We start from the raw sequence: 26542 nt of genomic DNA, 5'->3' as shown, positions 1-26542 counted from the left end.
TTGGGAATAACCTCATGCAAACAGATATTTAAACCAATGTGAAGCGGTGTTTCTAATGACCCCCCGCCTCCCCCATGATACTATATTTCTAAATCTCAAAAGAAGAAAATGAAATGGGGTTAAGGCATTCTTAGAAGTCTTTTTTCGTGGAGAGGTGGGGATGAAAGTGGATGAGCGCTAACGCAGAGAGGTGGGTGTGCGCACGCTCCCGCAGACTGAGTCGCTTCATTCATTTGAGTGGCCGAGCTGCTCTAAGCGTACTGCGCTCACCAAGCTTGGAAAAAGAGGCTTTTAAAACGGGGATCATGAGAGGCTCCTACACTCTACGAAACGCGCAGGAGAGGCCAGGTAGGACGCTGAGTCCTGTCTTTTATTTTTCGTTATTTGCTCCTTTGTACGTGACGTTGCCGCGAGTCTTCGCTGGCACGGAGTACAGAGTGTGCTGTACGCGAGCAGCTGGGCTAACGGGCGGATGAAGTAAACAAGTGTGTGTCACGTAGGCTTGCTCCGGAGCTGTCAGCGCTTTCAGCCGTGCAAATGAGAGAGGCAGACTGCGGGGCAAGCCTAGGAAATGTGTAAAAGACGACTGCTTTCAGATGTGTTGCAGTAAATAATGGATTTTTGTTACTTTTTAAGCGCTTTGGCAGCAGCTTCCTGCAGAGTCGCTGCAGCTGTTGCTTAGCTAGCTGCACGCAGCTGACAGCCATGGGAAGGAGAGCAGAGACTTGTAAACACTGTTATCACAGGGTCATAGTAGTTATGTGTCAAACATCACGCCCCAGACTCATCCCTATTACTGCCTGGGCTGTGATTCGTGAATATCTGATACATTTCTGGAGCTGGCCGTTGATCTGGCACTGCTCAAACTTGAAAAAGTTGATGGTTAGGAGATAATTATGAGCATACTGGTAAAAGGAGAACGTCTGGCTCTTCTTGCATTCACTATGACCTCCGGGTAGCTTTGTCCTCTCCCACGTGGCTTCATAAGTTTGTAATCCATTAACCAGTTATAAGAAAACGTCACTCTTGCTGTTACACCAGGGTCTCAGAGACGTGTGGATCTTTATTAGCAGTAACTCGATGATTTCCAAAAGCACCTCCTGTGAAGTCATTTTATTAACACGTGCTGTGCAGCAGGGGATGGTGCACAAGGACTAAAAGAGATTTCAAAGTCTAAACAGACGCTCAGGTTTTGTCACTCACTGCTTACTACTCTGTTTACTTCTGCTTGCTGTTCTTGTTCCTCCATTACTCGTTTGCACTTGTGCATAACAGCGGCACTTGGCCTAGTTCTAATGCTATGTCCCATATAATACAACGTTTATATTTACTATAGGAACAGGCTCTTATGTAATTCTATTAGTCACGTATCCCGATGAGTCTGTTTAACGTTGCATAAGACACCATGCAGGCAGGTACACAGATTTCCTGCCGTTCTTTTTCGCAGCTGTGGTCACGGAGGTTTAAATGTGTGCAGGCTGAGCTGCTGTGGCAGGTGTACGAGGGATGAGCAGAGCTCAGGCTGCACTGGTGAGGAGACGTGCTTCACTGGCTGTCCTTATTATGCATAGACACAGAGTACACAGAGAGAGGTGGGGCTGGGCAGAAAAACAGGAAAATCATACTGGAGTCAGTCTATCTGTGTGCAGCTGATCTGTTTATACTGAGGGGGCTGTTTAGTGTGGCGATGGCAGCTGATGTGCATATTAAGCTGCCCTTGCTGTTTAACAATAATCACTGCTACTCAGAGTGGAGGGTTGGAAAGGCACTGAGTTGTCTTAGTCATGAGCACCAATATGTGGTTATAACTGCAGATTGGCTAGGAATATGTTCCAGCATGTGCAGCAGAGTCTTAACAGATTATATCATTATGTTTAGCCACAATAGCTGTAACTCCCGCAGGATATTTATCTCTGGGGCTCAGAGGCTGCCTCAGACGCTGCAATAAGACCGCCTTCTTTCACCATCCTTCTCTCTGTAATAAAATACCATAAAAAAATCTTTATATTTGGACATTTTCATATCCTCCAGATTGTGGCTCTAAATCCCTCTAGTCCCTTCTTAAAGGCTTGGTCTCACTGTCCCTGCACTTCCCTCTCCCTCCTGCCCTCCCTCTCTCCGTCTGCTCTATATCTAGGTGAAAGTTCACCCGCTCACACAGACTTGCAGCGAAGGCTTGATGCAGGCTGAGGCTGTGTCATGTTTATGCACTGAGTGTGCAGCTCCACAGTGCTCTAATCTAGCTGCTGTTTTTGCATGTGAGAGAATTCAACCTCAAGGTCGTTGGAGGTGTTTTTGATGTGCCTTACTTGGTCTTTGTTAATCACCCCCGGATGAAACGTCTCCTCTGTTCTGCACACTATTTAATTAAGTATGAACCGACAAAATGATTCTGGGTCACACCATTCATACAGATTAGTTACAAAGATATTACTCTTTTAATCTGTGTTAATTGACAAAAGCAGCACATTGGCAGCATATTTGAAAAGCAGAAACAATAAAAAGGCTCTATTTTTAGCTTCTCTGCTGTGAAGATTTGCTGATTTTTGCTGGCTTAAAGGTGATTGAAAAGGAATTTCAATCACCTTGAACACAGGAAATTGTGAGCAACATTTCGTGTGATTTTTCAGTCCTTTATCGGAGTCAAAATGGAATCAAATGCTTAATAAAGCAGACAAGACCACAGACTTTTAATAGCTTGACAGCTTCAGGCATTATCACTCAGCAGTGTAGACAAATCCTTTCAGATGAGTCCGAAAATCAAACTCTGTCTTTTTAGGATTATCTTGTTGCCAATTTCCTACAGTCTAAAATGAGCCAGAAGGGCAAACACTGAGTAAAAGTACCCGAACAGGAATTTGATAATGGTCATTGAGAATTTCCAGCTTACCTCTTAAACAGTGAAACCATTGGGACAGCCTGGGATCAATTTCATCTACAATGTCATGTTCTCTAATGAATGCGTGTTTTTTACATGGTCAGCAGGAAGCGAGGTCCTGATGTGTAGAGGTAAAATAACCGGGCCTACAATGATATTCGGTTATGGAGTGAACATCATTTTTCTTCTGTATGATGCTTGATGCACAACACACATCCAGTGACATAAGGTAACTCCTCAGTGGTCGTCAACATTTCAAGGTGCTAAATATGAGTGTTTTGTATTTTTAAAATGTCTGTTACTCCCAATCAGCTTTTCCTTATTGTCATGGTGGTACTTGATAACCTTGAGCTACCCCTCCAGTGCATCTGCCTGCAGACCAACTCAGACTCCACCGTGTTGGATTGCAGATATCTATAACAGTCCTTGTTGTGCTGGTGCAGGAGGGGAAACTCTAACCAGAATCTGCAAGCTCACCACGAGCTACAGAGCAGAACAACGACTACCCAGCAAGTCCAAAGATGGTGGTGTTGGAGTCTATCTGAGGGAGGAAAGAAATCAGGGAATGCCTCAGCCGCAGGGATTGAAAATAGGCCAGGTCATCTTTATTCCATCACTCTTAATTTGGATCATATTCGGTTTGCAGGACGGTTTCATGTGTATTTAACAGATTTCAAAGCCATCTCAAACAAGCTGCTTCGAGCAAGAAGACAGAAAGAAAGTGTTCTCAAACCAAAGCAATCCACGTGAAATATGGGTTATAAAGGCTGCTGTTTGGCACTGGTTGTGTAAATTCGGGGTGAACTTTGGCCCACATTAGATTGGAATCTGTTACATATTCCTCTAAATGATGCTGCGGGTCAAAGCCTATATTTAGGGAAAGTAGGATCATAGTGGCCCAGAAACAGGACTGCCATCTGCTCTCGTCTGCAGCCCACATGAACAGAGTTTCAAATCCAGATACTTTTCACTTAGAGATCTTCTGAGATGTTTTTTGTGGAAGAAATTATGAAAGCAGAGGAGTAGACTTAGAACTTGTACATATACCAAATATTCATACATCTCTCAGACACTCCTGCCTGCTGACCTTTTGCCTAATGACCTCTGGTGACACTATAAACGTCTCCTTACAGATTTGTCCTCATTGTAGGGCCTGCTTTGGTGAAGCACAGCGCCCTCTGGTGTCAGAACCTTGGTATTATGTTTGGGCTTGTCAGCATTGAGGATAAACGATGATTACAGGATGTTATTGAACTGACATGACTCACTTATTACTTAAAAGTGCAATTTGAGTCTTCTGTTCATCTAAATTTGTCACTGAGTTTAATCTGGGGCTGCAGGATTGATCTTTTCCTGCCTCTGCAGGTTTGTGCTGCCGTCTGCATTTTCTCACAGGTTCCCATTTATTGTTTGAGACATAAAAACTGTCAAGCAAGCACATTGTGGCTTCTGACTTTGACTTTTACCCAACTTATTTTCAGTTTATTTATGATGCATGGTAGACTTTACTACAAGTGGGAGCAAATAACTGATTCACACCTACCTAACAGAAAATTAATCTGCTTTTTTTTGAGAAACAGAGAGAAATGTGACGATGTGTTGGTCCATGTCCATGTAAGTTATCCTCCTCAGACCCGAGCTCTTGGTTTAGATGCATTTTAGATGTGATGACTTCGATCTGATGAGAATATAAACTTATCCTATTTGAACAGGAATTTGTTACATTGTTACATAATTGCTGTAGCTTTTTAAAGTATTTGTGTTTTTAAGACAACACACTTATTTTTCAGTATAACACAATAATGTCTGTCTCTGTGTTAGCACTGAGCTGAAGTGGACATATGAGTATTGGACTGTTGCTGTATATGTTACCCCGGGCCATCTACTTAGTGCCTTTTGTGGTATTTCTTACTGTAGCTATGGTAATGTTACACAGCTCAGCTGCAAACCCTACCTCAGTGACTGTTTCACCACTTAATTGATGGCTTTAAATTGTCTGGCAAAACTGAGGTGCTTGTGTTCGACTCTGTTTGCGGTCGGTCAACGCATTGGCCAGAAACATCAAATCCTCAGCTAATCTTGGAATTATTTTCCTGTCTTCAAGCTCATTCTTGTCAAGCTCAGTCTTTACTGTCACTCAGTAAAAAACCAAGCTCCTGCCTAAATACGCAAAGCTGCTAAGGCCTTATTCCAACCGTCGGCCTCTCTTGTTTAACTCTTTCACGCTCTTATTTTAAATCCAGAGGCGACTACACTTTGGAAGTTGTGGGGCTTAAACTTTGGAAAAGCCTTCCTCTTTATATCAGTTTGGCTGAATCAATGTTTTGTTTAAAACGACTGCTGAGAACTAGTTTTTCACAGGTTACCATTTCCTTAAATCCTTGGCCTGTTACGTTTGGCTAAGTAATCACTTATGCTTGAATCGTGTTTATGTACTACTATATGTTGGGGTGGTAAATACATGTTTTTTGACAGACTTTAAAGCTATTTGTAAATGTGTGTTTAAAAAGTAAAAATGAGCATAGTTATTGTTATTCTCCCCGCTTTTTATTTTATTTTTATCGTTTTTATTCAGAAACCCCTAGGCTTTTCTTATATCATTTTATATAACGGTAAAAATAAACTACTATAATTTGTCAAACACTAATACTATACTATACACTATATTCGTGTTTATTAACCAGTTTCATTTTTTGTTTAAAAAAATATTTACATCTATCAGACGGGAGTTTCTGCTGTATCTTACTTTGCTGGCAACTTTTGCCACATGAAGCATGTGTGATCAGTGAGGCCCGTGACTGGGTCGTGTAAAGCTGAGGCTTCCATGGTTTTCACGATGATGTTGAGCTGAGCTCCCAGTAGTCCGCATGCCCTTCTTTCCTGCCAATGCGCCTCTGCTATTGGCTGCTGGGCCTCTCGTTCCATTTCTGATTGGCTCAATTTCTTGCTGCATTCACTGCCCATGTGTGCTTCATGTGAACGCCTAAAACTTGTTTTTCACTTAGCGTCTTCGAATCGTACGTACGTAGTTCACGAGTCATTACGGTAACTTGTAAACAGTCGCGTTTTCGTGGATTTTTATTTTTATTTATTCATTTATTTATTTTACAGATGGTGGATGCTTGTGATATTTTCAACACAAGACGCTAAGAAAAATGCTTCACAAGACTTTAAAACACAAAATGGTCAATAAAAGCATTGAACTTTATATGACCCTGGAGTGAATTGAGTATTTGCTTGATTGAGTATTATTTGGGTAAACATTATAATGTCTTTGGAGTATTTTGTCTGTTATTAACACAATTGCATTTGAATTCTTCAAACTCAGTTGGGGCTCTTAATCAGACTTCCATACGCAAAATCATGGTGGGAGTTTTTATGTAAGCACCTGGGATAATACTGTCACGTGAAATATGTAAATACATTAATTCACGCTAACATGGGGGAAAAGACGACTGAAGTATCGTTACAACCTGTACCGGGACATTTTGTTTTCTTCCCTCCCTCGCTTTCCGTTGCGCTCAGTATCCAGTCCTTACGGTGATGGGGAAACTGCTGTTCCTCAGCTGATATATAACATCTACCCCCCTGCAGAATTTCAGTGCCAGGCTGAAGCCCACCGCCTCAGTTTGTTTTCAGGAGGGTAACGTAAATGACCCAACAACCAGGATGATAGACAATCAAGAGTTTATGGTGGAGGGTTACCCGCGGGAGCTCACCCAGAACCCGCTCAGGAAGATCTGGATGCCGTGCAAAAACGGCCACATCGCTCATAGACGTGGTAAGATGCAGCAGGTCGTCAAGTGCGCAAAGGATGTGTGTCGGAGATGCGATTTCACTCATCTGTGGATATGATCTCGTCTCTGGTCTCTCTCATTTTTGTTCTGTTTTGCACGTTTAATGGTCAGATTTGTGCTTGAACTTATCACATTACGCACGGCTGGTTGAGATGTTGCGTGCTCGGTAATGTTGCATCAGGCGCATCTTGTCTGGTCCATATTTCTCCTGACATCACATGCAGGGAGTGGGATTCTGAATCAGCTTAGCATACGATTACACAGGTCTACTCCTTATGTTAGTTTATCTTGTAGGTGTAACACTGGGCAGCTGTCCTGTAATGTGACCCGGGTGCTTGGTTTTGTGTCTGATTTTCTCTCTCACTTTTCTTTTCTTTTTTTTTTTTAATTTTTTTTTTTTTTTTGCTGAGTCATTGTCTGCCTTCCCCAGAGCTGTTTTTAGTTTTAGTTAAAAAAGCTATAGCTAGTCCAGTCCCGTTTTGGCATAACACACATCAGTGACCATGTAATAATATTATGCTGCATGAGTCTCCTTAGACATCAGTCTAAATTTCCTTATCTCAAATGTATTTGATGTGTGGGACTGTCTCAGTACTTAAAGATATTCCTATGGATGTTTCTTTTTTTGCATAAGCAGGTTTGTTTTTGTTTTTTTTTACTATACAAACAAATAACAGCAAAAAAGTAATTAGTAACAGAAGAAAAACGGAAATTGCTAGTTTAAGTCTTTAATTTAAACACTTGTTTGGGGCTGTAACAAGCAGACCTTTGTGGTGGTCCAGCTGAATTTCAGCCAAGTCTGAGTTGTTGCGACTGCAGAGCACAAACCTGGCATTTTCCCACCTAATTAATCAGCATGTGCTGCTGGTTAGCTATTAAGGAAACATGTAGGCTTCTGTTCTGCTGTCTGAATTTATGTGCTCCTCACAGCCTTGTTTTTAGCTGCACTTTTAATTGTCATTTTTTCTTGATCTCGGCCTGTCTCAGACATGTCGGAGCTGGCCCCCAGCTCTCATAGAGCCCGGCGAATATAAAATGCACATGAAGGATTTTAGTCTGAAGCACGTGGCTTGCATTTTTAAGCAGTCTCATTGTTTTACCTCATCTTTATTCTGTAGCAGTGCATATAACTGTTACAAAAAGGGTTTTTTTTTTTCTCCAAAAAAGCCCTCTAGACTAATTGGTGTGAATTATTGTTGATCACCAAATTAAATACGTGAAAAGCTTTCAAATTTAGGTTCTTTTGTCTCTCCGTCTCTGTCAGTGTGCATGACAAACTGCCCGACCCTCATTGTGACAGTTGGACTTCCAGCCCGAGGGAAAACCTACATTTCAAAGAAGCTCACACGCTACTTAAACTGGATAGGCGTGCCAACGAAAGGTAGGAGCCACTTCCTTAAAATCATGCATAAAGTGACAACCAACATTGCTCTGTGTAAACATGACAGCCGTCTCTCAACAGAGTTCAATGTTGGCCAGTACCGGAGGGAGTGCCTGAAAATCTACAAATCCTTTGAGTTTTTCCGTCCAGACAATGAAGAAGGCCTAAAAATCAGACGGTGAGTCTGCACATGGTTTTCTGGATGTCATGCAAAGTTTCATTCCAACCATTCCACCAGACTTCACCCATGTGTTGAAGAGAGGAGAGCTCAGCTGTGAAATTACCTGCTGGGTTGATCGGTCAGATTGAAAACCTGGTAGCTTTCAGCTATTGTTGGCACATGGATTAACCGCTACAGCTTGGTTTCATGTATAAAATAATACATTTTTCTTTCACGATGTAAAAAAGAATGCAACAAAGACCTAGAATAATCCCAGTACAAATCTGAAATGTAAAAATCTCTCGTGTCTTTCCACAGTCAGTGCGCTTTGTCAGCTCTTAATGATGTACGGCAGTACCTGAGCGTCGAAGGAGGACAGGTTGCGGTGAGTCCTTGATTCTGTCCCTGACGTCTGCTGTAATCCTAGAACACAGAAGCATATAGAACGGCTGCATAACGCTTGTTTTTCCATGTTGTTTCAGGTCTTTGATGCCACTAATACAACAAGAGACAGAAGAAGGACCATCATCATGTTTGCTGAGCAGAATGGATACAAGGTATGTTTAAAGCAAGATGGTACTCTCTTTTTCTTTTTTTTTAAATTTGGATTGGCGACCTCAAAGTTAGCTGTATTTTCTTGTCATTTCAGGTATTTTTCGTGGAGTCTGTGTGTGAAGACCCAGAGGTCATTGCCCAAAATATAGTGGTAAGCTTTGTCTCCTTTCATTGAATCCAGTAGAATCAAAACAGGACTTTTAAAATTTCTGATATACTTCCCCAAACATTGGCTGCTGAGTCCAAAATAAAAATCAAGAGAAAATTTAGCTTTAAAGTTCATCAGAACTGAGTTGCAGACATAGACTTTATATGAAAGATGGATGTAGCTGCTGTAGCATCACCAGTTGGTTAGTGAAGTCCAGTTTTGAAGCTTCGTGTTGAGCTTTTTAGAGTGCTGCTGTCTTGGTGTTTTTGAAAACACACATCATGATCGAGGTGTGGATGGGACTCAGAAAACAAGGATGCTCGCCTGAATGGTTGTTTAGTTGTTGCGAATGAGTCTTGAACCAAGCTTAGACTTTAAACTAATTACGAAGGACTTCACTGAGGTTGCAGACCAAGACAGAGAGAGTCAGCATGAGGCAGCAAACTTCCCCTTCCTTGTTTCGTCTGCTCAAATCCTCTCCTTGTGTTTCCTCTTTGTAGCAAGTTAAGCTGGGAAACCCAGACTACATTGACTGCAACTCAGATGAGGCCATCAAGGACTTCATGAAGAGAATAAAGTGTTATGAGTCATCCTACCAGCCTCTGGATGAGGTTCTCGACAGGTGACGACATACAAAACATGAAAGCGCTGGATTTTCAGCTGGATTGCAACATGAGTTAAACATTAGGTTTGATGTATGTAGATGTTGAACAGTAGGCTCTGACACAGGGATGCAGTTCTCCTTTCAGTCATGAAAACAAATGGAGCTAGAGTTATTTAATTTTTTTGCATTTTGCACATTTTACCTCCATCTTGTATCTGGGCTTGTTTTGCTTCTTTTCACAATGGAGCGGGTTTCTGTCTTTATCAGCTGCACATCTGCTAGTTAGGTCATGGCTGCAGTTACATGAGAGGGTCAAATTTTAGGATAGCCCTACCCTCTCACAGTGTGACCCATCAGTAGAGTGGATGAAATCAGTTCAAGCTCACAGGTGATTAACAGAGCGTCTCGTTTCAGGGATCTGTCCTACATAAAGATAATGGACGTGGGCCGTCGTTACCTGGTGAACCATGTCGTTGACCACGTCCAAAGCCGAATTGTCTACTACTTGATGAACATCCACATCACACCGCGCTCCATCTACCTCTGTCGCCACGGTGAGAGCGACCTCAACATCAAAGGACGCATCGGAGGAGACTCGGGCTTGTCTGACAGAGGAAAAGAGGTCAGTGTCTGTGCATGTAGAGAAAATATGGCAGCACATATGTTTCAAATCACCGAGTTGATCTAATGCATCCTTCTGTGGTGCTCTCTTGCTGTCCAGTTTGCCAAACGTCTGAGGAATTTCCTCCAGGAGCAAAACATCAAAAATCTTAAAGTGTGGACGAGCCAGATGAAGAGGACAATCCAGACCGCGGAGATCCTTGGAGTGTCGTACGAACAGTGGAAATCTCTCAATGAAATCGACGCTGTATGTCCACTTCAAGTTTTCCTTACTTCTGTGCAAAAGCCTCTGTGGAAACATTTGCGTAAATGCTGAACATGTTTCCTCCTCTCTTTCCACAGGGCGTGTGTGAGGAGATGATGTACGAGGAAATCCAAGAGCGTTACCCTCTGGAGTTTGCCCTGAGAGACCAAGACAAATACCGGTACCGCTATCCGAAAGGAGAGGTGAGCATAAAACTTATTTTTTAAGGATTTTTTTAGTTGTTTTTTGGTTGTTTGAGTTTTAAAAACAGTTGAGAGTGTGACTGATCTGCGAACCTCATTCAGTCATATGAAGACCTGGTTCAGCGGCTGGAGCCTGTGATCATGGAGTTGGAGAGACAGGAGAACGTTTTGGTGATTTGTCACCAGGCAGTCTTGCGCTGTGTTCTTGCATATTTCCTGGACAAGACTGCAGGTAAGAAGGACTCAAAGTAGGTAGTTTGAAGTTTTTTTTACTTTACCATCAGAGTATGCTTTTTAAAGTCTGAACCTGAAACTTACTATAACTTTCTGTCACCACAGATGAGTTGCCTTATCTTAAGTGCCCTTTGCACACAGTACTGAAGTTGACACCAGTGGCTTACGGTAAGTTCTGTAAATTAAAAAGCTTCTAACACATTCACAGTTATGCATGAGTCCTTAAATTCTATTCTTGTTGTATCAGTGGAAACAAAATTTCAGCTTGTATTAACTTGTATCAAAAGCAGTTAGATGTAAACTTTAAGATAAATATTGTGAAAATGTTTATCAAAATAAAACACCTAAGATATTAAAAATGGCTTGCCAGTGGGCGTGAACATAATATTATATTTATTTAGTATATTTAAAAAGGAACATTTCTGTATTATAAGTAACTACTGTTTGCTCTTACGCAGGATGTGAAGTGGAGTCTTTCTGTTTAAGCGTGGATGCTGTAAACACACAAAGAGACAGACCAGAGGTAGGTGTCACCAGCAGCACTCAGACCTTTGACCTCACTGCATTTTTACCCTGTGACCCACAACTCAGTCAGGAGGCTCCCTCACACTGTATACATAGGAACCACGACAACAAATAATATTCAATGAAACAAATGATACTCAGGCAACATTATTACAAATGTTTAGATTCTCTAAGCTGCGGACTCAGTGGTGTTTCACACTCTTTAGAGAAAATAATTCATATAAAAACAGAATTTAAAGTTTGGCTTAGTCTGTGTGCAGATTCAGTATAAGGTTTTAGGGTTTAGAATAAATTTGTGTCTGTATGTATTGCTGATGCTCATTTCACAGTACAAACAGGGGTCTGAGGGATCTGAATGGAGAATCCAGAGAATTGATCTGTCAGTTGGCTGTAATTTTGTATCTGCTGATATCTAATCTCAGAGCACAGGTTACCGTGGCGATATCCTGCTGAGAACAAGCCTATTCATTTATGTCCTCTGTAAAGGATGTTTGTTTTTGGTCTATATCTTTTGATTTATTTGAGCTATGCTAATAAATCCTGACTAGGGATGGGTATTGATAAGATTTTCACGATTCCGATTCCATTTTCGATTCTGTTTAACGATTCGATTCTTTATCGATTCTTTTTAAAAAAGGACAACACTAAGGTCGATTAGCTTAGAACTTTGTTTTACATCTTCTCTTTGAACAAGATAGAAATTTAGAAGTAACATGGCCTTACAAACCCAACAGTGAGATCTTAAGAGATCCACAGCCTACGGCTCTTCAATGGGGGGTCACAGGGTCCCCAGGAAAAAAATTGTAAATGTAAAATAATAAAATAAATATTCTTCTGTAGCAATTACACAAGAATATCCAGTAATGTTCCTGCCTACAATTAAACACATTCACTTACCAAAAATCGGGGGCATCTGCTGTGGCAAATGGGTTCAAGCCTTTTACCACAAACTTAGTCACTGCTCGGTGACTGTGGCGGAGGCGTGGCCCCGGGCGCAGCTGCAGGGGAGGAGTGGAGCGGAAGGCTCATCAGGGCGGCGCTGCGAGGCCGGTAAGAACAGCTGATGTTGTTTATGGACTGATGATGGTCTCCCTCCGCTGTGTTTATAGTGAGACGAGGAGGAGCGGCCAGGGAAGAGATCAGCTGGGCTCGTGAGCTGTCAGACTGTGTGACTGAGTCAGCTGTCAAAACAACAACACTTGAATAAATGTGGAAGTTGGCTGTACCTACCTGTGTGTGCGCGTGTGTCTGTGCCTGGTGTATTCCACAAGTGGTGCCGAAACCCAGGAAAGTGCCGGTGGGGAAATGTCCGACCCACAGGCCGTGCCACCCGCCCAGCCTCTGCAATTCTTGGCGCAGATGCTGGCGGAGATGGCGACGATGACCCGGGATCAGGCGGCCGACCAGCGTGCCCACCTGGCCGCGCTGCGGGAGCAGACGGACCGGCAGACGCAAGTTCTGGAGCGGCTGGTCGGGGCCGCTGCCACGCCGAAGCCCTCGCCACTGTCGGTGGCGGTGCCCCGGATGGGGGACGGGGACGACCCACAGGTTTTTTTGGAGACCTTCCGTGCCACGGCGGAGGCTTGCCAATGGCCGCGGGAGGAGTGGGCTCCGCGGCTGCTCCCCCTGCTGTCCGGGGAGGCACAAACAGCGGCCCTGAGTCTGCCTCCGGCGTCGAGGAGCAGCTTCGCGGACGTGAGCCGGGCGGTGGTGGACAGGCTAGGGCTCACCGCCGAAGACCACCGCCGGCGGTTCCGGGCCTGTCGGCTGGCTACAACGGACCGACCATTCGCCTGGGCCCGGCAGCTGCGCGACGCGGCGGTACGCTGGCTGCAACCGGGAACATCGGAGGGGGAGACGAAGCTGGTGGACAAGGTGGTGCTGGAGCAGTTCACGGAGGGATTGCCAGCGGAGACGGAGAGATGGGTCCGGTGCCACCGGCCCGCAAGCTTGGAGGTAGCGGTGACGCTGGCGGAGGACCACCTTGCCGCTGGAGCAGGGGAACCCGGGGACGCCGGATGGAGGCCGAACAAACAGGCCCCGGTGCCGGCCCCGAGGCGCCGTGTGCCGGCACCAGGGCAGGCAGAGCGGCTGCCGGCGCTGAGCCCCACTAACCCTTTCGCGGCGTTGGTGCCGTACAGGGCAGCCGAGCCAAGTGGAGCCGCCCCCGAGCCACGGAGAGCAGCACAGACGCCGGGGCCGGAGTGTTGGAAGTGCGGGCAGCCGGGGCACCTGAGGAGGGATTGTCCGCTTATGGAAGTGGGGCAGGTGTTTCGTGTTGCTGGCGCCCCAGCACCCTCCCCCGGTCCAGGAGGGACATACAGTATTCCGGTAAGGACTCGAGGGGGTATACGCCAGGCGTTGGTGGACACGGGCTGCACGCAGACCCTCGTACACCAAAGCTTGGTTCGCCCCGGGGCATTGCTGGAGGCAGAATGGGTGGAGGTGAGGTGTGTGCATGGTGACGTTCACAGGTATCCCATAGTGCCGCTGTTATTAAAGTATAAGGGCAAAACGGCGGCGGCGAGTAACGGCGGCGGTTAGCCCGCGCCTGTCGCACCCCCTGATTCTGGGTACCAATTGGCCGGGGTTTCATCAGCTACTGGGACAGTACGCGGGGGTGCGATCACGACCGGAAGCGGGGTGTAGCGTGTGCGCGGCGTTCAGCGGTGACGCGGGGTCGTCCGACACTGACTCCGGGGGGGAGGAGCCGGCGGGTCCCTCACGGGACGTCCCGCCGGCCCCGGAAGTGTCCCCCATGGGTGATTTCCCACTGGAGCAGTCTCGTGACGGCACCCTACGCTCAGCCTTTGACCAAGTGATGGCTATTGATGGTCACGTGGTGCGCCCTGAGGCCGCGCAGACCTACCCGCGTTTCGTCTTATTAAACGACCGATTATATCGAGTGAGTCGTGACACTCAGACAGAGGAAACACACACCCAGTTGTTGGTGCCGCAGGGCCGCCGGGAAACGCTTTTCCAGGCGGCCCACTATAACCCCATGGCAGGGCATATGGGCTATGAGAAAACTCTGGAGCGAATAACGGCCCGATTTTATTGGCCGGGCATCCGAGCGGATGTGTGCCGCTGGTGCGCGTCCTGCCCGGACTGCCAACTTGTTAACCAGCCGGCCATACCGAAGGCGCCGCTGCGCCCTCTCCCCCTCATTGAGGTCCCGTTTGAGCGCATCGGCATGGACCTCATCGGGCCGTTTCACCGGAGTGCACGCGGCTACCGCTTTGTGTTAGTCCTGGTGGATTACGCAACGCGGTACCCGGAAGCAGTTCCGCTGCGCACTATCTCTGCAAAGAGTGTGGCGCAGGCACTGTTTCAGGTCATCTCCCGAGTCGGAATCCCGAAAGAGATACTGACTGACCAGGACACGTCGTTTATGTCTCGTACACTGCGGGAACTGTACGAATTACTGGGCATTAAATCTATTCGGACCAGCGTCTACCACCCTCAGACTGACGGGCTGGTGGAGCGGCTGAATAAGACTTTAAAGTCCATGATTCGGAAGTTCATTAACGAGGATGAACGCAATTGGGATCACTGGCTAGACCCTCTGTTATTCGCAGTGCGGGAGGTGCCCCAGGCCTCCACGGGATTTTCTCCCTTTGAACTGCTGTTCAGCAGGAGGCCACGTGGGGTGCTCGACCTGATTAAAGAAAGCTGGGAGGACGGTCCGAGCCCCGCCAAAAATGAGATTCAGTACGTGTTGGACCTGAGAGCAAAACTCCACACTTTGGGGAGGTTGTCACGGGAGAATTTGCTCCAGGCTCAGCAGCGTCAGCAACGCCTGTATGACAGAGGGGCTAGGCTCAGGCAATTTTCACCGGGAGATAAAGTGCTTGTGTTACTCCCTACTTCCAGCTCGAAGTTGCTCGCCAAGTGGCAAGGACCCTTTGTGGTCACACGGCGAGTCAGGGACGTGGACTATGAGGTCGCTCGGTCGGACAGGGGAGGAGCCACGCAGATTTATCACCTCAATCTCCTCAAACTGTGGCGAGAGGTTGAAACCGCTTCTCTGGTGAGCTTGGTGAAGGAGAGAGATGAGTTGGGGCCTGAGGTGCCAAATTCTATCATTCCCGCCTCCCTCCCTTGTGATGACCATCTCACACAGGCCCAGAGAGCGGATGTTGTCGCGTTGCAACAGCGTTTTGCGGACGTGTTCTCCCCCCTGCCCGGCCGGACGTCCCTCATCGAGCACCATTTCGTGACGCAGCCTGGCGTGACGGTGCGTTCACGGCCCTACAGGCTCCCGGAGCACAAGCGAAAAATCGTGCAGAGGGAATTGGCGGAAATGCTGAGGATGGGAGTAATAGAAGAGTCGCACAGCGCCTGGTGTAGCCCCATCGTTCTGGTGGCGAAGAAGGATGGGTCTATACGGTTCTGTGTCGACTATCGCAGGGTGAACGAAGTGTCACGCTTTGATGCCTACCCCATGCCTCGGGTCGACGAGCTCCTGGACCGGTTAGGCACGGCCCGCTTTTTCACGACACTGGACTTAACCAAGGGCTATTGGCAGATTCCCTTGTCTGCCGAGGCCAGGGAGAAAACGGCCTTCTCCACTCCGTACGGTTTGTACCAGTTCGTGACACTTCCGTTTGGCCTGTTCGGGGCCCCGGCCACTTTCCAGCGTCTCATGGACCGGGTACTGCGTCCGCACGCAGCGTATGCTGCCGCCTACCTGGATGACGTGATCATCCACAGCGACACCTGGGCGGAGCATGTGCTGCGGGTGGCCGCGGTCCTGGAGTCCCTGAGGGGGGCGGGGCTCACGGCCAATCCGAAGAAGTGCGCGGTTGGACGGAGGGAGGTGCAGTATCTGGGGTACCACCTGGGGGGCGGGCAGGTGCGTCCACAGGTGGAGAAGACGGCGGCTATCGCATCCTGCCCGCGCCCCAGGACGAAAAAGGAGGTGAGACGGTTCTTGGGGTTGGCGGGTTACTATCGTCGCTTTGTGCCGGGGTTTGCGCAGCTAACCAGCCCCCTGACCGATCTCACTCGAAAGGGTGCCCTGGATCTGGTCCAGTGGACGGGGCCGTGCCAGGCGGCGTTTGTGCAGGTGAAAAAGGCTCTCTGTGGGGAGCCGCTGCTTCACACTCCTAACTTTTCCCTCCCTTTTGTTCTGCAGACTGACGCCTCGGACAGAGGGCTGGGAGCCGTTTTGTCCCAGCAGGTAAGGGGGGCCGACCGCCCTGTCCTATACATCAGCCGGAAGCTAGCAGAGCGCGAGCGCCGGTACAGCACCGTGGAGAAGGAGTGCCTGGCCATCCGGTGGGCGGTCGGCTCCCTGCGCTATTACCTCCTGGGACGCTCATTCACCCTCTGTTCGGACCACGCCCCGCTGCAGTGGCTCCACCACATGAAGGATGCCAACGCCCGGATCACCCGGTGGTATCTGGCGTTGCAGCCCTTTAAGTTCAAGGTGATCCATAGGCCGGGGGCGCAGATGGCAGTGGCCGATTTCCTCTCTCGCTCGCGGGGGGGGGGGGGGGGAGTTGGCTCGGCCGGACGGCTCCCCGGCCTCGAACGGGCGGTGGGGGTGTGTGGCGGAGGCGTGGCCCCGGGCGCAGCTGCAGGGGAGGAGTGGAGCGGAAGGCTCATCAGGGCGGCGCTGCGAGGCCGGTAAGAACAGCTGATGTTGTTTATGGACTGATGATGGTCTCCCTCCGCTGTGTTTATAGTGAGACGAGGAGGAGCGGCCAGGGAAGAGATCAGCTGGGCTCGTGAGCTGTCAGACTGTGTGACTGAGTCAGCTGTCAAAACAACAACACTTGAATAAATGTGGAAGTTGGCTGTACCTACCTGTGTGTGCGTGTGTCTGTGCCTGGTGTATTCCACAAGTGGTGCCGAAACCCAGGAAAGTGCCGGTGGGGAAATGTCCGACCCACAGGCCGCGCCACCCGCCCAGCCTCTGCAATTCTTGGCACAGATGCTGGCGGAGATGGCGACGATGAGCCGGGATCAGGCGGCCGACCAGCGTGCCCACCTGGCCGCGCTCCGGGAGCAGACGGACCGGCAGACGCAAGTTCTGGAGCGGCTGGTCGGGGCCGCTGCCACGCCGAAGCCCTCGCCACTGTCGGTGGCGGTGCCCCGGATGGGGGACGGGGACGACCCACAGGTTTTTTTGGAGACCTTCCGTGCCACGGCGGAGGCTTGCCAATGGCCGCAGGAGGAGTGGGCTCCGCGGCTGCTCCCCCTGCTGTCCGGGGAGGCACAAACAGCGGCCCTGAGTCTGCCTCCGGCGTCGAGGAGCAGCTTCGCGGACGTGAGCCGGGCGGTGGTGGACAGGCTAGGGCTCACCGCCGAAGACCACCGCCGGCGGTTCCGGGCCTGTCGGCTGGCTACAACGGACCGACCATTCGCCTGGGCCCGGCAGCTGCGCGACGCGGCGGTACGCTGGCTGCAACCGGGAACATCGGAGGGGGAGACGAAGCTGGTGGACAAGGTGGTGCTGGAGCAGTTCACGGAGGGATTGCCAGCGGAGACGGCGAGATGGGTCCGGTGCCACCGGCCCGCAAGCTTGGAGGTAGCGGTGACGCTGGCGGAGGACCACCTTGCCGCTGGAGCAGGGGAACCCGGGGACGCCGGACGGAGGCCGAACAAACAGGCCCCGGTGCCGGCCCCGAGGCGCCGTGTGCCGGCACCAGGGCAGGCAGAGCGGCTGCCGGCGCTGAGCCCCACTAACCCTTTCGCGGCGTTGGTGCCGTCCAGGGCAGCCGAGCCAAGTGGAGCCGCCCCCAAGCCACGGAGAGCAGCACAGACGCCGGGGCCGGAGTGTTGGAAGTGCGGGCAGCCGGGGCACCTGAGGAGGGATTGTCCGCTTATGGAAGTGGGGCAGGTGTTTCGTGTTGCTGGCGCCCCAGCACCCTCCCCCGGTCCAGGAGGGACATACAGTATTCCGGTAAGGACTCGAGGGGGTATACGCCAGGCGTTGGTGGACACGGGCTGCACGCAGACCCTCGTACACCAAAGCTTGGTTCGCCCCGGGGCATTGCTGGAGGCAGAATGGGTGGAGGTGAGGTGTGTGCATGGTGACGTTCACAGGTATCCCATAGTGCCGCTGTTATTAAAGTACTGAACACAAGTGAACTCGTACACCTCAGCATTGATTCTGTTTACTGCAGTGGTCTCACTGACTGAAGTCGACCCATCCTGTGTTATTGTCTTAAGTTTAAATATGTAGCATATGTGTGAACACAATGAGGAAAAATAACAGGGGCACTCCTTCAGTGTTTTTAAGTTGTTTTAATGGCATTTCAAAAAAATTAATTTATTTCTGATTGTGGCTGATTTGTATTTACATTCATTATTTATAGACGTGTATTTTATGCATAATGTAGCTTGTTTTCTTAACTATGTGATGGAGACTGTTGCTTTAAATCTCAACATTGTTGCTGTTTCTAAAATGATTCAGTTTCACTATTGCGATCTAGGCTTTGTGTCTGTGCTACCAAAGTGAACATGTCAAACCTCCAATAGAACCAATAAGTTGTTTTACAAAAAATCAGCATTAATGTTAACTTGCTGCTGGATACAAAAAGACTGATTTAATTGAATGTAACATCATTTCTTCTCAACTGTGTTGAGTCTTGCACATTGTACACATAAAAATCTAGATAAAAATAAATATGTTTGTTTCTCACACTACTCTTTTGGTCAAAGTGTTTATTTTGTCAAAGCTAAATTACACAAAGTGATTACACTTAACGCAGAAAACTGACTTCAAGTCATACATGTCAGTGGGGTGTGGGTAGATGTCTGATCAGCGGCTGATATTAGCCGTTTGGCGATGTGTTAACACTGATGTTTATAACAGCTGAAAAATTTAAATTGAGTGTTGCTGTGGTATAATTTATGCATGGTTTCTCCACCAGAGGGCACTCTGCAGCTTCCCAGTTAGCAACACACATTTGGAAGGCCACAAATAACAACCAGCGGATCTGAGTAGCCGGGCTGAATAAATAACTACACATTACAAAAGTATCTGTCAGTGTACATGAATATTAGGTTTTTAAATAACCAAATATCAGTATTAACAAATCTGACATCAGTCGTGCTCGAGTGTGAAACGGAATAAGTTATCAATAATTAAGCTGTGTATCAATACTTGAAAATTAAATGCTAGCTTCTGTAATGCCCTTTTAACACACATTAAAAATCTGTTTGACTTTCGTACCGCTAAAGGCCTCTGGAATATGTTTTAATTATTTGAAATCAACAGTTTAAACAGATTTTTTTTTTCTTTTTCTTTAATGTCATCATTAAGAATCACTGTAGCTGCACTCACAAGGTCTGCTAGTACCACCTCATGAGACAATGGCTCATTCTTATACTGAATATGGAAATCAGGTAATTAATGAACAGGTGAATTAATGTAAAACTAAATGTAACTCAGTTTTTTCCTCTCGTCCCTCTTCCAGAATGTGAATGTGCAGCGCAGCACTGAAGACGCTCTGCAGACAGTCCCTGCTCACTTCTAACCTCCTCCACTTCCTGTTCCAGCCAAGACCTCATCTGACTGTTTTTTTTAGGATTTCTGAACAGCCTTCACGGTGCTGCTCAGCTGCTGAATGAGGCAGCTTTTTGCCTGTCTCAGAGACATCTTTTTACACTCTCACTGTAAAGCACTTTCTTTAAATGTCCTCCATTTTATACATTTATTTTAATCGCAAAGAGCTTGACTCTCTTTGGGGGGCAACAAAAGGCAGATGTGATTTTTGTTTTATATGTGGACCTTGTTAAAGGTGCAAAAATATTAACTTTAATCATTGTCTCCATGATTATATTAATATTTACTGTATAGTGGGCATTGTATACTGCCATATGGGCCTGTTGTTCGTTTCTGAAGGTGTTTTTATATGAAGAAAGAGAAGGAAAAAAAACACCAGAAAAAGATCGAGGACACTAATCACAAATTGCTTCTTAAGTGTTTTCCTTTTCTTGGCTGTTAACGTTTCTTTTATTTTTTTTTTTAACTAAATGGAAAAACGTGCCGTGACCGCGCTGTGTTATAAATGAAATCATTCCAGAGATTTAACAGCGAGCAACCCCCCCCCTCCTGAAAAAACATTATGGGGGGGTTGAGATATTAAATGCATGCAGCGTGTTTTCTCAAAAACGTAAGCTGATATGCTAAAAATACGAAATGAAGCGCTTCCATTGTTGTAATCTTATATACAAATAGCTTTGTATATAAGACTAAACGTTCAAAGGCTGTTACATAAAGCATTTTAAATCACTCCAACCTTCACAAATGAAAAAGATTATAACATAAAACTGTGAAAACTGTAGGTGCATGTTTGTTAAATTTGTGTGTAAAAACATGTGTATTATACTTTTTGTGGGGTAATGGCTTATATTACTATACTGGGGGGAAAAATAACCCAAAATGCCTTTTGTGTTTCCAGCTGTTAGACCTCAATAAATTTGAATGTTTCTTGTAAAGAAAACTGGAGTTGTGTTTAAAGACTGAACAGAAATCACAGAAAATACAAAGCAGACTGGGTTTTTTATTCGTCTTCATTGCCAGCAAATGTATTCTTGTTTCATCGACGACAGACTCGTCTGTGTACTTGTGAACTACAGCAAGAATCATTATCCAATTGATTGCATTCATGGGTTGAAGTCTGTTGTAACAAAACAGGAAATTAATATGCATATAGTATATATATATTGTCTATATATTTAAAAAAATTAAATTATCTGGAAAAAAAAAAGATCCATATTAGCCTGTGCTCATGAATATTGATAACTCTTTTTAAGGACCTGCCCTGACTCGTTATGTTCAAGGCAGAAATGAATGTTTCACACGTAAATCTTCAATATGTACAACCACCAACATTTCTGAGCACAGAGGGAATTAAAGTTTAAAGGCTAAAAGCTCATTGGCCTGTACATCATTACTGTACGTCTTATGTAGCTCAGCTTTTATTGGCTGATCATAGTTTGTCTCCTCTGATGTGAACGCTCCACAGTGACGGCCAAGATTGCAAAAGGAATGCATTTTTCCGAGTTTCTTCGGTCTCAGAACTGCAACAGAAGAACAAAAAGCAATGAAAATCATATTTTAACTCTTGGTCATCTTTATTTAAAGTTTTGCACGTGAAAGAATTACTGAAACTCACATTTTTGAGGAACTCCTCAGCGACGATGCGAGCCCTGGCGTTGACAGACAGCTTCATTTCACTAATCTCCTTGTCAATTTCCTCCATGAAATGAATGACAAAGTCCACTAGCTTGTGCTTGTACATCTGTTCTGTGTGGAAATTGGTGATGAGAAAGCTGATGTCATAGCCCTGTGAAATTAAAGAGAACAGTAATGTTAACGATGATCTCATCACCACATTCACTTGAACTGAATGCTGTTGAGTTCAAAAAGTAATATAACTCTCAATACTTGAATCAATGAGCTTGTTATTTGCAACTAAACTTTATCTTTTATTTGTGGAAAACACTGGAGGTAAAAGGGCAGCTGCTATTTTAAACTAAAACAACTTTTAAGAACATGTCGCTACCTACATAACTATATAAAGTTTTTGTGTTTAATAATGTTTATGACACTTGAAGGTTCATAAAAGTTTTTATTTTTAATTTTCCTCTTGAACACTGCCCACCCCTTACATACTACATAAAAATACTTAACGAAAAGATAAACAATTAAATGACAGGAAAGTTCACAGTAAATTAAGAAAACATTATCTTTCATAATTACAGGACAGTCTGTGCAATGACCTATCATACGATTTTCTGTATTTTTGCACATTTATCATGTGCTAAATGACCCATTTGTGGCATTTATGCACCTATAACATGTTATAGGCATTGCATCAGTTTAATTTCACAATACTAACATCTCATTTATATACACAAAATTATGAATGACATAATGGCACCATGTTGCCCAGCAACCACCTACCAACTGACTAAAATCCTCTGACTAAACAATACTGATGTACTGTATGTACTGATGATAATATCATTATTAGTAATAATAACAATAATAACAATAATAACAATGCGGGTTAAATTTGACGTTGTCTTTGGTTTCTTTTGGCAAATGAATTATAATAAACTATGTGTAGAAAGCTGCAGAATTTAAAGCAGTTTTTTCATTTTTTAAATATTATAATTATTGTCAATGGCAACAAAATGCCCAACACCTCTAATAGGAACCATCTAAGTGTGACTGATGCATTTTCCAAGGCCACTTACCTCCACTGGTTTCCTCCTCAGGATGAAGAAGTTCTCTGCTCTCATCATCATGAAGCGCATGAACTTGTGGCACAGAATCTTCTCAATCTCATCGGCCTAGAACAAATTAGTTAATTAATGAAAAATAATAATGGGAATTACAAACAGCTGTGACGTTTACATGAGTGTGTTAATTACTAACATCTGGTGTAAGTCAGGGTCTGCACTCACCTGCTTGACAGCGATGCTGACTCTGACAGAGTTGATGGAGCCTTCGATCAAAACCTTCTCCTTGTCATTACGGCTGATGATTACAGGCTGGAGGAGCAACTCTTTACTGCTCCTAAAAAGAACCAGAGAAACACACACGCAGACTATAAACACTATAGATCCGTAGGCATTGTGATGTTAAACTCCTTCAAGTTTTACGCTGTTGCTAGGCTCACCTCACTTCCACTTCTGGCTTGTTGTGTCTCTCCACCACTTGTGAGGAGAAATTCTCCAGGCAGAGGGCGGCCTGCAGTGTGGCACGCACAGCGTTGAGATACGGGCGCAACGTTGCTGTCTGAGAGTGAAAATCGAAGAAAAAAAAAACAAGAGAATATTTTCTTAACCATGTCTGTCTATTCCCAGGTACAGCCAAGTGTGACTGGACAATGAGAGGTCATGAGTGTTTCATACAATTTCTCCTGCTTGCAATACTTGCTTATGTTCAAAAGGTATGTCAAGTCAAAATACAGTCCTGTCATTAACACCAAGATAAAGGTATCCATAACAGGAGAAAGAAACCACCAAGAAATCCACTACTGATGCTGGTGTAGAAGATATATAAAATCTCAATCAATAAGGGGGAAACCAACATAATACATGCAGCTGTTGTAACGCAGGTAGCTCTGAGTGACACTGATTCATTTTTGGCACATGGACGACAGGATATTTATTTAAATCTACTGTAAAAACATCCCCAAAAGGAAGTTGTCAGCAACTGCAATTTAGCAACTTCCTGTTGGGGATGACAATGTGATGTGACAGACAGATGTTATAGTAGGGTTAATGAGAATTTCACCCCTTATTAGAAATAAATTGTGAGAGATTAGAATGGATGTGGTCAAGCGAGTCATCTTTAACCATATGTATGTGTACACCAAGAAAACATTCCTAACATGGTCGGGGTTTTCGGGGATGACTGTGGCTCCATCCAAAGAGCATGAAAGGGCTGAATTGTTTGCTCAGTATTAAAAATGATGTGAGTCATATGTTATGGCATTTGCACTCACCAGATCTAAACCCAGTTGAAAACCAAAGTAGGATTTTCAGTTGGCGAGTTAGCCCATAATGAGATACATATTGTTTGATGACACTTAAGGGATCCTCATCAAACATGTTTTTATTTTATTTTATATTGTATATTTTTTAACTGCCAAAAAATGGTAATGACTTTGTTCACTTTATCCTCTGATCACATCCATAAATCAAAGTCATCAATATCACAATGCAGCATACACTCATTGGTCACTTTATTAGGTACACCTGTTTAGCTCCTTGTTATTAATGGAAATATTTAATTAGCAAGTCACATGGCAGCAACTCAGTGCATTTAAGTCATGTGGACCTGGTCGAGCAATTTGCTCAAGTTCAAACTGAGCATCTGAGTGGGGAAGAAAGGAAGTTTTAAGTGAGTATTTCAGAAACTGCTGACTGACTGATTTCCCCACACATCCATCTCTAGGGTTTACAGAAAATGGTCCAAAAAAAAAAAAAAAAAAAAAGGAAAAGAAATATACAGTGAGCCGCAGTTCTCTGGGTGAAAATGCTTTGCTGATGCCACAGGTCAGGTGACTGGCCACAGTGCTTCAAGCTAATAGGAAGGCAACAACTAAAAAAACAAAACAAAAAAAAGAAACAAAACAAAAAACCTTCTCCAAAATTGGACAACGGTAGACTGGAAAAGCTTTACCGGTCTGATCAGTCTCAATTGCTGCTGACAGTTTCAACAGTCAGATGGTAACATCAACATTTGAGGTAAACTACATGAGAGCATGGATCCATCCAGCCTGGTGTCATTGGTGGCGTGATGGCATGAGAATATTCTCTTGTCACCAACTGAGCACCATTTAAATCCCACAGAGAGTACCCAGGTATTGTTGTATACAATGTACCCATCTTCTGATGACTGCTTCGAGCAGGATAAGACACCATGTTTCCTAGCTCAAAACATCTCAAACTGGTTTTGTGAACATGATGAGAGATCAGATATGAATCCAGTAGAGCACCTTTCTGATGCGGTGTAATAGAAGGCTTGGATCAAGAACATGCAATCAACAAACCTGCAGCAACTGTGTGATGCCATCGTGCCAAAATGGCCCAAAATCTGTGATGAATGCACCTTGTTCAATCTGTGCTATTAACATTCAAGGCACACCTGAAGCAAAACGTACTAGCAAAGTGTGCCTAAAAAGTGTTCGGTGAGTGTTGCCACATGCCCTACAAAAGTCAGTAAGACAAATAAAAATGTTAAAAGCTTTTATTCAAATATGCAACATGGCTTAGCAATAGAATTTTTTTTTTTTTTTTTTTTACATAAGCTCCAGAGGGTGCAGCACCTCCACCCTAAATCTCTCCTTATCAAACATAACATCGGGTCAGCTGTGACAACCAGCTCGCCAGATGCAACCCTCCCTTTTCAACACCGCAGACAGCACTGTATGCTATTTAACAATTAATATTACTACAGAGTAAGGACCTATCTGTTCACACCATCAGCATGAGCTATAACCAAACAGCAATCTGCCTTTTCTTTTAGCAAGAAAACTAGCTGGCTAAAATTAGCCTGTTAGCAATCCCGGTCACCTAGCTACTCTAAGTGTCACAAATGGGGAGTAACAAAATCCGTTTATGGGTGCATTTTCCGTTAACGAACGGCTACAAACCCAAAACCCACAACGCCGAATATGTACGACTATTCAGCTATGTCGTTTCATAAGCACATATGTCTAATTTCTCTTACCATTTCTCAGTGTCAGGAGAGGCGGCTAAAGGCGGAAGTAGCTGCACTAACGGAGTCTCTTCTGTGAATATTCCGGAAATTATCCGCTGCTGCCGCCGCTGTGATGATACTGTCGATCTGTAACCAAGCAAATACAGGGCCAGTATGGCTGATACCAGTATCGATAATAATACTTATAATTTATAAAGGAAGTGTAGCATTACTTATGTAGAAGTGTATCATGAGCTGTTTGTCATGACTTGAGAGTAATCATCATCAATTTGCAAATCTGAACATTCCACGATAATTAGTTAACACAACAAACCACACCTTTCAGGCTTTCATGTATATCGAAACTATTACGTTAAAAAGGAAAGCAAAGTGAGTGTCTGTTGTAGCTAATTAACGTCTACCAACATTATAATGCACCGTAATGTGAAATGGAAATGGAGATGATATATCTTCAGGAGTGGGACCACACCTCCATACATGCCCCTTCCGGTTCTCTGTCTGACCCCTTGTACTACAAGCTGTTTGTTCAAATCCTAAATTGCCTCAATTTATGCTCACACCATCTGCCATTATCTACTAGAAACGCTGTCAAACCTTTGACAAATTAGAATTTAATCCCAGCTAGTATTTTAGTTTCCTTAAATGGTAAGTCATTCCAGTAAAGCAGCTATAATTGCTTACCTAACTGGAATGCAGCTTTTGCAGTTGTCAGTAACGCCTGAAGAGCCTGCGGCTATTACTGCTTTTTCCGGTATTCTTGCTTTGCCTGGAAAGCAGAACAAGAATACCAGATGCTCATTTGATTCCTTTCCAATTCTATTTTTTCAGAGTTTGAGAGTTCTGGTAATACACAGTACTGCATGGCACTGCTCAGTGACACACACTTTAGTAAGCCCTATGCTTATTTTGAACATGGATAAAAAGAAATGCTTTTATGTGAGCGAGGCCTGTCTGCAACAGGATGCATTGTTCTGTTGTATAAGGCCATTCCAACA

The 26542-nt window shown here is 45.3% G+C and overlaps 3 protein-coding genes across 5 annotated transcripts; 2 read left to right on the top strand and 1 right to left on the bottom strand.

Annotated features, from left to right (window-relative positions):
• Window positions 1-160: 160 nt before the first annotated feature.
• On the top strand, window positions 161-20813 carry LOC146709582 (6-phosphofructo-2-kinase/fructose-2,6-bisphosphatase 4-like). Of its 3 annotated transcripts, none has more exons than XM_085456621.1 (14): window positions 161-348; window positions 7940-8056; window positions 8138-8234; window positions 8535-8601; window positions 8699-8773; window positions 8866-8922; window positions 9420-9541; window positions 9938-10145; window positions 10245-10391; window positions 10487-10591; window positions 10694-10823; window positions 10931-10993; window positions 11284-11348; window positions 12460-12616. In XM_085456621.1, exons 1-14 carry the CDS (start codon window positions 171-173, stop codon window positions 12460-12462), a joined length of 1434 nt encoding a protein of 477 aa, XP_085312747.1. In that variant the 5' UTR covers window positions 161-170; the 3' UTR covers window positions 12463-12616. The 3 variants fall into 3 exon arrangements, with proteins under 3 accessions (XP_085312747.1, XP_085312746.1, XP_085312748.1); XM_085456620.1 differs by lacking the exon at window positions 12460-12616 and adding an exon at window positions 19780-20813 and having other exon boundaries at window positions 198-348; XM_085456622.1 differs by lacking the exons at window positions 161-348; window positions 12460-12616 and adding exons at window positions 5384-6659; window positions 19780-20813.
• Window positions 16846-19006, top strand: LOC146709583 (uncharacterized). Its single transcript, XM_085456624.1, has one exon. The coding sequence runs from the start codon at window positions 17139-17141 to the stop codon at window positions 18435-18437; it is 1299 nt and encodes a 432-aa protein (XP_085312750.1). The 5' UTR covers window positions 16846-17138; the 3' UTR covers window positions 18438-19006.
• Window positions 20814-20848: 35 nt separating the features above from the next.
• Window positions 20849-25826, bottom strand: arpc4 (actin related protein 2/3 complex, subunit 4). The gene is made up of 6 exons (XM_085456625.1): window positions 25557-25826; window positions 22996-23114; window positions 22781-22892; window positions 22571-22666; window positions 21484-21654; window positions 20849-21388 (listed from the first exon to the last, which is right to left on the bottom strand). Exons 1-6 carry the CDS (start codon window positions 25557-25559, stop codon window positions 21383-21385), a joined length of 507 nt encoding a protein of 168 aa, XP_085312751.1. The 5' UTR covers window positions 25560-25826; the 3' UTR covers window positions 20849-21382.
• Between the last annotated feature and the right edge of the window lie 716 nt (window positions 25827-26542).

This window comes from Copadichromis virginalis, linkage group LG5 (assembly GCF_057382275.1).
Source record: "Copadichromis virginalis isolate Kocher_CV1m ecotype Utaka linkage group LG5, C_Virginalis_male_GT1.1, whole genome shotgun sequence".
NCBI classification, from domain to species: Eukaryota; Metazoa; Chordata; class Actinopteri; order Cichliformes; family Cichlidae; genus Copadichromis; species Copadichromis virginalis.
Note: the sequence above shows the minus strand (reverse complement) of the source record. Positions and strands in the feature narration are given on the sequence as shown.